At 34.8% G+C, this 9,632-nt stretch overlaps 2 protein-coding genes across 2 annotated transcripts; one reads left to right on the forward strand and one right to left on the reverse strand.

Moving 5' to 3' along the window:
* Positions 1 to 1,360: 1,360 nt before the first annotated feature.
* LOC114418858 lies at positions 1,361 to 3,049 on the forward strand. Its single transcript, XM_028384398.1, has 2 exons — positions 1,361 to 1,713; positions 2,302 to 3,049. Exons 1-2 carry the CDS (start codon positions 1,592 to 1,594, stop codon positions 2,708 to 2,710), a joined length of 531 nt encoding a protein of 176 aa, XP_028240199.1. The 5' UTR covers positions 1,361 to 1,591; the 3' UTR covers positions 2,711 to 3,049.
* Positions 3,050 to 4,399: 1,350 nt separating this feature from the next.
* On the reverse strand, positions 4,400 to 9,177 carry LOC114418866 (subtilisin-like protease SBT5.3). The gene is made up of 11 exons (XM_028384408.1): positions 8,696 to 9,177; positions 8,523 to 8,617; positions 8,293 to 8,390; positions 7,992 to 8,150; positions 7,393 to 7,504; positions 6,765 to 7,293; positions 6,593 to 6,687; positions 6,250 to 6,492; positions 6,041 to 6,155; positions 5,489 to 5,675; positions 4,400 to 5,198 (listed from the first exon to the last, which is right to left on the reverse strand). Exons 1-11 carry the CDS (start codon positions 8,789 to 8,791, stop codon positions 4,636 to 4,638), a joined length of 2,292 nt encoding a protein of 763 aa, XP_028240209.1. The 5' UTR covers positions 8,792 to 9,177; the 3' UTR covers positions 4,400 to 4,635.
* Positions 9,178 to 9,632: the final 455 nt, after the last annotated feature.

Below are 9,632 nucleotides of genomic sequence, written 5' to 3' on the forward strand. Positions count from 1 at the left end.
ATGAATTTGTGATATTTTTAGGAGGTTTTGTCTTAAAAGCCATTTATGTGTGTAACATAACGTATTTGGTTTGTTTGTAGGTGATTCAAATTCATTGACATATAGAAGGGTATTTATAGCAAACAAGTGCAGAACATATTAACGTGAAATAAATAATGTATTAATACAAATAATAATAATACTAAAAAAAATAAAAATAGAGTGTTATATTGTTGTTGTCACCAATACTATTTAAAAATGTTAAAATTCTATTTGTGATATACTATGTCACAAGATAGATTAATTGATTTTGTTTTGTTTTAAATGATTTTGTACTAATTATTAACTATTTATGTTATCATTAATAACAACTTTTAGAATAATATTAGTTATTCTTGTTATTGTTACTTTAAATAATCTACATTTTAAACGGATTATTAATGAGTTTTGCAACAAAAATATTCAAGATGGATAATATTTCAATAATTATGAATGCATAATTTTTTTGGTTTGCTCAAGACACCAAAGATCGATCTCAAAACCGAGTTAGAGAACTATCATGTTTTAGAGAAGTTTTAATTTTTATTTTTTTCTTTTATGTTCATAACTTATTCATCTTTACATTTTACAATTCAATTGAACAAAAACAATTCATCAAACTTATTGTATAAAATTTTAATACTTATATAGACTAAATAAAAAATTCGGTGCCCTTCTAAATATGAGACCCTCGGCAATTGCCCACCTTGATTGTTCAAGAGTCAAGACAAAAAAAATAAAAAGGAAAATATGCCAAAAAGAATTCGGTTGAATTAAAAAAATATTGTTAGACCTATTTTAACATAAGAAAGTCCAAGTCACACTTCTCGAAGGTTTAAAAACTCATGCAAGTTTTAGTGTATAATAAAAAAATCTAAACAAACTATTTGGTCCTTTATTTTATTTTATTTATTTTTAATTTGGTCTTTTATCTTTTAAAAAGTTTAATTTGATAAATTATCTTATTTTTTTGGTTCAATATAGTGTTTTATCTTTTTCAAAAAATTATTTAATCCTTTATCTTATTTTTCTTATTCAGTTTGATCCTTCAATCTAAGAATGATTTCGTTAATCATTTAAAAATTACATTTTTTTTGTTTAGTTTTCTCTTATTTCCCTACATTTAATTTTTTAACAAAAAAAGATAATTAAAATAAATGATTAAAATAATTTTTTAAAAAGATAAAGAATTAAAATAAACTAAAAAAAAGATAAAACACCACGTTAAACTTTTTAAAAGATAAATAACTAAATTCAACTAATAAAATAAAGTAAAGGATCATATAGTTCTTTTTATGTTTCAAAAAGGCCAGAAGAAGGTTTACTTACTTTAAAAATCATGTGAGCCCAGTTTGTCAAAGACCCGCAAGCCCAAACATCAGTCATCTCCTTCACAGGAATCGTAAATCAGAAATTACCTCGACTCTGCCCTGCCACGGCTGAGAAAATAGCAACGCTGAAACACGCTCGTCTCCACGATCCTGCGATCCAGCGCGGCGTGTCCAGTGATTCCGCTCTACGACAAGTCTGCGCAGGGTGAAGAATCGCGCGATTCGTCTGAAAATCGCGATTCATGCACGATTCATCCCCGATACAGAGATTCAACCACGGTCCAGGAACAAAAGCGAGACAACCTCCGATTGGTATCGGTAGCAGCTGGAATCGTATCCAATCGTGCGATACGTATCGTGACTCGTACGATACTAACTACCATGCTTTGGAGACTAAATTGATGGTTTACTCTTTTTATGCATTATATAATTTGCAAAAAACTAGGTCATGGAAGACCAAGTGATGAACATGTGTCTGGTGTTTGTTTCATTCCAACTAATAATTATGCTAACGCATAGAAATTTAATTGAGGCAACCATTTGAAAAGGCCAATCAAGCAGTTTTATTAGAAGTGAAAGTTTTTGCATTGATGTGGAATTGGAATTTTTAGTATTTACATTCACGGTGGATCAAATTTACTTTAAAATCTTTCTGAGGTCATACGGGTCTTGCAATGCCATTATATATTTTTTTGATGCTCGTAACATAGTTTTAACTTCACTACTTGTATATAGTTGTTCACTTGGAAGATAAGGTTGGTTGGGATCTTAAGAAAAAAAGAAAAGGGGAAAGATAAAAAGAAATGGGGAAAGATAGTGGGTTCGATCCCTATTGACAAAAATTAACAAACTAACAATTAATGTTTTCCTATAAAAAAAAATAGTTGTTCACTTCAACTGGCTTCAAGATGTATGTGTTGATATCATTTTTGTTTTCGTTCTTATTCTGCAGTTATTATTGGTTGGCAATGCAAGATCCAAGGAAGAAGAAAAACTTAACCCAAAAGGCATCTTTATTTCAGTTGCAAGCGAATGGTGTCAAGGAAGATGGACAGACATCTCTGTCTTTAAAATCAAGACAGAAGGGTTCCAAGAGACACTTGATGACTGAAGTCTCACCACCTTTTCAGAAACAAGAAGGTTCCAATTCAGATTCGTTGCCTGACTCCTCTGCAGCTGGAAATGAGTACCGTGCATTGAGGAGAAAGTATATGCTGCTGGAGGATGAGAGCTTTGCATTAGGGAAAGAGGTAAGAGAGGTTGAAGATGAGGTAAAAACCCTTGAAGATGAAAAGTTTGCACTGTTGGATCAGCTTATTGTAATGGAAGGCCTTGTTGATCCAACGGAGAAGCACTCTTAGTGTTTGCAACTATGTTGACACTCTGTATGTCATTTCATCTCCTGATTTCATACCTATATGTGTAATATAATGCCTAAAATAGAAGTGTCAGTGTTGGCTCCTTTTGTCTAGCTCTAGAAATTGGATGATAAAAATCATTTGTAGAGATTTTAAGTTGAAATTCCATCGTTGTTTAGGTCGCAGGCTAAATACTTTAATAATTATGTCTTTAATCATAGTAAACTGTTCATATTTCTTGTTCACTATGTTATAGTTTTCTATGAATTGTGATATGCATTGTACTGTTTTATACGGCAGCAAGATTCTGTCGTTGGACAATGAACTTTTGGTTCAATTATACATCCAAGTTTACTGCCGAAGGCTTGTTTTCATTTCTGATATGTACAGAATTTTACTATTTGAGTATTCTGCAGCTAAATTGAAGCATACACCAGTGATGAGGAGATAAAATATGATTTCTAACAAGTAAATAGGGATGGCTTTGCCGTGCTTATGTGTAATAGCTGAGAGTTTAGTTGCAAATTAACGGTAACAAAGTGCATGTATTTCATGCTAATGATTCCGAAACACGACTGATCATGATTAGCTTTTTAGTTTCTAGACAAAGTAGTGCAGGGTTGCCCGTTCAAATCTAACTGAATGCTTATGATGTCATTGCATGATAGATTGCTTGTGTGTATGTTGAAGAAAAATTACACTTTCCAATGTAAAAACGTAGAAGTTACAAGACACTTGCTTTGGATTCAAAGGTTGTTTGAGGCTGGTGAACTTTAAAACAAACACACTATGCAAGTCGGAAGAGATTATATAACAACGGAAATTGGGGATTGAGATTACTCTTTTACTGCCTAGTTTCCATTTTGCTTGTTGATATAGGTAACTTAACTAGGAAAATAAGGCAACTTCAATCCATAGCATACATGGGAAGTATCTAACGGATGTAAGGAAAGAAAATATCGAGACTAAAGATCTAAAAGTTTCTTGAAACTGGATGGAGAATTTGACCAAAATATAATGAACCTCACCGTAGCTTAAAGCTTCATAACTGATATTGGAGTACCCAAGCATATCTCATATACTTTTTGAGCACCCAATCCATTGACCTTGGCCATGTATTCTGATTTGATCACGATGGGTGCTTTAATATATAAAGGTATGATAAGAATACTTTGCCCTTCAATTGTCTCAGGCCGCCAAACTACTCAAAAGAGTTTTATCCTATCAATAATGAACATGTGAAGATATTTGTGTCCGTGAGCTACGTTTTTATGTCAAACTACTCAGAAGAGTGTATGTCCTTCAATCGTCTCAGGCCGACAAACCAGAAGAGTTTATGCTATCAATAATGAATATGCGAAGATATAAGGTGACTTGCAATAATTAGTATATTAAAAAAGATCAAGGAAATGAGGGATTCCTTTTCTTTTTAAATATTGTTCAAAGAATATGAGAGATGTTATCATGTTAATAATTCCACAATTAAACTAGCGCTTCAGTGAGCAAAATATGTTTTGATTTGCCTTTTAAATAAATAATACCTATTTACTTATTCATTACATTTTTTTCGAGATATTAAACCGATGACCATACTTTCTTAACATCCTTTTTGGGTGGAGGAAAAGACAGATAGAACACCAAAGTTATGCATGGCAAGTGCTGACTAACCTACATAACAAAATTCTGCAGTGATAAGTGATAATTGACAAATAGTGACAATGAATTTGAGAGTACTGTCATGGCATCAAAATATCATTTATTCAATTCTGTGTTTGATATCCCAGACTGCCCCAAGCATATAACTATAACGTAAGTTTGGAAGTGATCATTTAGGTTGCATCCGGATTTCACTGAGAATAGTTGTTCTAGTCTTAGTTACGATAGGGATCTCACGGCTCCTAAGCATATATACATAATTACAAGCATTGTTATCTCACCAACCCATGACTTGCTGGTGCAACCTTAACAACTAAAGGACTCGTGACCTGTGTTCTTCCATTCTTCCATGACAAGAACCCGAATGCATAGCCCTTTGAGGGAGCAGCCACTTTGAAATTCACAGTGAACTTGATCTTCTGTCCTATTCTTGTGAAGACTAACCGATTTGGCACAACAGTAACATTAACTCCAGTAGGAGACACCACTACAGCTTTATATATACTTCTTGCTTTTCCAACATTAGTCACAACTCGAGTTACCGAAAAGTTGTCTTCAAGATTTGGCACTGCAATAGATGGATAGTTGAGGTCAGATGGTGTTTTGAATGCCCTATCACATGTGCTGTTGTCCTTTGTGACAAGGTGGAGTGACCTCTCATCATAACCAAGTGAACAAAGGAACGCAACAAAATCTTCTGGATTCGAATCATATACAAGACCAGGATCCAGAACTCTTGAGGGGTTCACAAACCCTGATCCATAATCAAATGCATTAGCCCTTCTTCTATCAGGATCTGCTCTAATGGGTTGGTGGTGCTTATCCAAAATTGTTGCTGCACATTGAACTTACTGTTAGTTTTTGAGTGGTGGTGCTCAGTATCTATATTTAGGCATTAAGTGACAATTTAATGTAGTGAGAAGCTTTATTTTAATGTTTGTTAAGTAGAATCTTAGACAAACTGCATTGGGTAATTAATATACACCACTATATATATGTAAAACATGTTTGGAAATTCGTTGAAAAATAAGAAATCATGTTTGAATGTGGAAGTAATAACTATTAGTTTCTTAGTAAATGTGAAAAAACACATCTAAGATGTGAAACCAAACATGCATGTAATACCAGTTGTCATGATGGCAGATTTGATAGCAGAAGGAGACCATGAAGGATGCACAGCTTTGACCAAGGTTGCAATTCCAGTTACATGAGGACAAGACATAGAAGTTCCTGATACAATATTAAACTTCATTCCAGCTGAGGCTGGAGACCATGCTGCAAGGATGTTTAATCCGGGAGCTGTAACATCAGGCTACAATACAGCCAGAAATCGTTCAGGATTAAGTTAGAATAAAAAAGCATTTTATTAACTCAGTGGCGAATATACGAGAATAGTGCAGTTCGGATAAACTTTTCAACAAATACTTGAAGAAAAATGAGAAAAGAAAGTAAATTGGATAAACTTTTCAACAAATACTTAAAGAAAAAGAAAGTAAAATAAATCAAACTTCTCTCGTAAGTTAATCAACATACACCGCATAGATTTTTTAACTTTTCTAAAAGCTGAAGTACATAACTTGATTTTGACTTACAGAAAAAGTTTGATTCATTTTACCTCCCTATTTTTTCTCTTATACATGCTCGTGGAGAAGTGTATCCAAATAGGGCCAATATTACCTTCAAAATTTCTGGGGTTAATGTATTGGGGCCTTTAGAAGAAAATGCTGCTACACAGGGTGCCGGCTGAACTCCTAGTACTGTCTTGGCTCTGGAAATCCTTGTCATAGGCATACTGTTGAGTTTAGTATGATATTGAGTTAGAGAATGGCAGAATAGCAGAAGAACTTAACAAAAATGTCTATTCAATCAAATACATAACAACAAACCGTGTCCTATTGATATAGGATAGAATCCGTTCTCCTGTTTTCGTTCCAACAACAGCTGAAGGTATCACAAATGGGGTGGAAACACCTTGATTTGCTTCATCAATGAGTATCATCCCAACACCACCTGCCTCCTTCACTATCTTACTCTTTTCCAACTTTGACTCCCCTGAATACTCTGTATGTCGACACACAAGAACCTTTCCTTTGGCCTTGGTCTTATCCAGGGAACTATCCACACAGTAACTGCAGAAATGTTGAAAAGAGGACAACATTTAACTTAAAAAAACCATCCCTCTACATTGACTTTTAGGCTGTTCTCACTTTTAAGTACCTTGTGCTTCACCTGGATTGATAAGGAGTGAAATATCCAGTAAAGGCTTCAGATGCATCAATCAATCTTCTGGAGGCACTCATTCCCAAGAGACTGAGACTCTCACCCTGTATCATTATAGAGAACTAAATTGAGTCCACCAAGTGTACAAAAGGTTTACCAACACAAAGTGGTCAAGCTTTACCGTGATGTTAACACCATTTCCTAGTGTGATATCAGAGGTGAAATCCCTATCTGTTGAGCTAGCAGCAACTGTGATAATCCATGGTGCAACGTTTGTTGCAGAACCAGGATTTCCTTGATTCCCAACTGATGCTACCACCAGCACTCCATGTTTAGCAGCATGGAATGAAGCCACAGATACAGCATCATCGAAATAGTCACCTTGGGGAGATTCAGGACCCAGGGACAAAGACATAATGTGAACACCATCCCTTATGGCATCATCAAATGCTGCTAACAAGTCCACATCATAGCAACCTGAGTCCCAACATACTTTGTACACCGCAATCCTGGCCTTAGGGGCACCTCCCCTTGCTCCTCCAGCTCCTAGACCCTTGTAATTCATGTTTGCCACGTAGCGTCCCACGGCTGTGGAAGCTGTGTGGCTACCATGACCTGAGCTATCTCTGGCAGATCTGAAAGAGACTTTTCTGTCTGACCCTTCTTCTGCTTCATGTCCACTCATGTAGTATCTAGCTCCTATCACTTTCCTATTCCATAAATGATTAACCAATGAATATGACAACGCTAGAAGCCAATGCCCAAAAAGTCAAACTTAAAAATTATGAGGAAATGATTCAACCAGAAACCTGTTGCATGATGAAGCATTGAATGCTTCTCCTAATTGACAATGGCCCTTCCATCCCCGGGGCACTGGGGGCATGTCGGTGTCACTAAAACTTGGGGATTCAGGCCAAATTCCTGTATGAATCGTTGCAATGATTATGAATAAAATAAAACCGACCATGGTTCTCACTATTAACAAAATTCCAATATTATCAAGTACCTAAACTAAACCCTTTTTTCAATATTTTCATTCTTAAATTTGATCTCTTGGAGAGTAGTTGTATATTGTAATTTGTATCAGTTGTGAAACATGAAATGAATAAAAGCATATTCAGGTCTAATTTTAACCCTATAGTGATGGTTTATTTAATTAAAGGAGTTTTCCTAAGCAAGAATGTGACTACCACAATGATGTCATGTGAAATCCAGTGTTTAGAGGAATAAAGATACACAGTTTCTGCTACTAGAGAAATAAAATAAAGTGGAAATCCTTTTGAACCGACTAATAAATATCTTCACGCGACTTTGAAGAAAAGGTGCATATTGTACGTATGGGTGAAGAAATTGCTACAAGAAAGTTATGGTAAAGGCTTCAGCTTAGTGTAAGAGTAAGACTACTCACCCGTATCAATGAAACCAATGATTATATTTTCTTGGTTTTTGGTGGAATGCCCATGAATCTCCATGCTTTCGTTGTCCAAAAGTCCTATGAAGTCCCATGAATGAGTGGTGTGCAGCTTTCTTTTAGAATTGGGGAAAACAGATACCACTCCTGGCATTTCTGATCAAATTTGAACATGAAAATAAAATAAAATTACAATAGCCTATAAATGTTAAAGTTTAAGGAGTGAGTGAATGAATGAACATTGACCTTATTTATTTGCAAAGAAAAAGAGTAAAGAAATGGGGAGAATTTCACTGACTTGAAATTTGGTAAGCCTGTTCATTAGTCAACTTGGCTGCAAAACCTCTGAAAGCATGTTTATAGCTATAAACATGGGAAGCTTGGGCTTGCTCAATACTGTTTAAAATGTTCCCAACAAGGAAAAAGGAAAATCACATAAGAAATAATACGAAAAAAATAAAAAGCAACTGAAAAAACAATTGCTGAATTTTTCCAAAAAGAAAGATGGCATCAACTCTGAGTTCTGACCTTCCACTATGAACAGCTGCAAGCATTTGATGATTGTGCTTCAGAATATCATCTGGGTTTTCCCCAGTTTTGCTTCCCATGTACACTACATAAACCTGGCATTGCCACCAAATCTAGATTCCATAATTTGCTCTCATGACACTCAAAAGGAAAATCCTTGAAATAAACCATACCTTGGCAGAGAAGCAAAAGCTAGTATTTGCAACAAGCACTGCAAGAAACAGATAAAAGAAGGTACTAGTGCTTCTAGCATAATTGGAACAAGACATTGTTAATTCCCAACCTTTGGCTAAAAGTACTATATTATTACCATATAGTGATAAGCAAAAAGATGAAATGAGAACCGGGTTCTATAAAGGCAAAGGGACACAGAAAAATGTATATATCAGAGAAGAAAACACAGATGGAGTTAGAGGAGAGGTAGAATTAGAATCATGGTTGCAATGGTAACATTGGTGTTTGTTACGTAATGTAGGTGTTTATGATGTCATGTAAATTCAATGAGGGTATTTATATAACAGCAAAATGAAACAAGGTAGCAAATGAGAACGTGGAGTAGTAGTGGATACAAAGGTTAATAGTAGTGGGCAAAGGTTGAGACTTGAGATGATGACAGATAGAGAAAAAGGGACAGTTGCTTCTGTAGCATGCCAAAGCAACCGCAAAATCTCCCATATTTCTGTGAGACCATTAAAAGCAATGTATTGTATATGGCTCACTCAATCAACCTTAGTTGATGGGTATTCATTATTCACCCGTAACAAAAAATTATTAAAAAAGAAAGTAAATACACTTATCATTCCTCCTGAAGTTTGGTATAATTACACAAACATCCTTTGTTTTTTTTTTTAATCATTATAGACACTTCCTTTATAGGGAGTGTTAGTAAAACATATTAGGGGTCTGACTGTGTTTGTGTAATGTTTTCAAATATATAAGATGTTTGTAATTTGAGAGAAAAAAAAGTAATGTTATGTGTAATTTGAAAAAAAGCTCACTGATACAAGAGTAGTTTGCTCTAAAAAAAGAACAAAAAAAACCCTTAGTTAATGAATGCAATGTGCATAGTCTAATTGGCTCATCACCAAGCCTTTTTTTTTTTTTTTCTGG

Source organism: Glycine soja, chromosome 1 (genome assembly GCF_004193775.1).
Source record: "Glycine soja cultivar W05 chromosome 1, ASM419377v2, whole genome shotgun sequence".
Lineage (NCBI taxonomy): Eukaryota > Viridiplantae > Streptophyta > Magnoliopsida > Fabales > Fabaceae > Glycine > Glycine soja.

Coding starts and splice junctions, on each gene's coding strand:
- LOC114418858 (XM_028384398.1), top strand. CDS start 1,592: ATGCACGATTCATCCCCGATACAGAGATTCAACCACGGTCCAGGAACA. Junction 1,714..2,301: donor TGCGATACGTATCGTGACTC/GTACGATACTAA, acceptor CTTATTCTGCAG/TTATTATTGGTTGGCAATGC.
- LOC114418866 (XM_028384408.1), bottom strand. CDS start 8,791: ATGTCTTGTTCCAATTATGCTAGAAGCACTAGTACCTTCTTTTATCTG. Junction 8,151..8,292: donor ACAGGCTTACCAAATTTCAA/GTCAGTGAAATT, acceptor AAATTTGATCAG/AAATGCCAGGAGTGGTATCT. Junction 6,156..6,249: donor TCCTATATCAATAGGACACG/GTTTGTTGTTAT, acceptor TAAACTCAACAG/TATGCCTATGACAAGGATTT.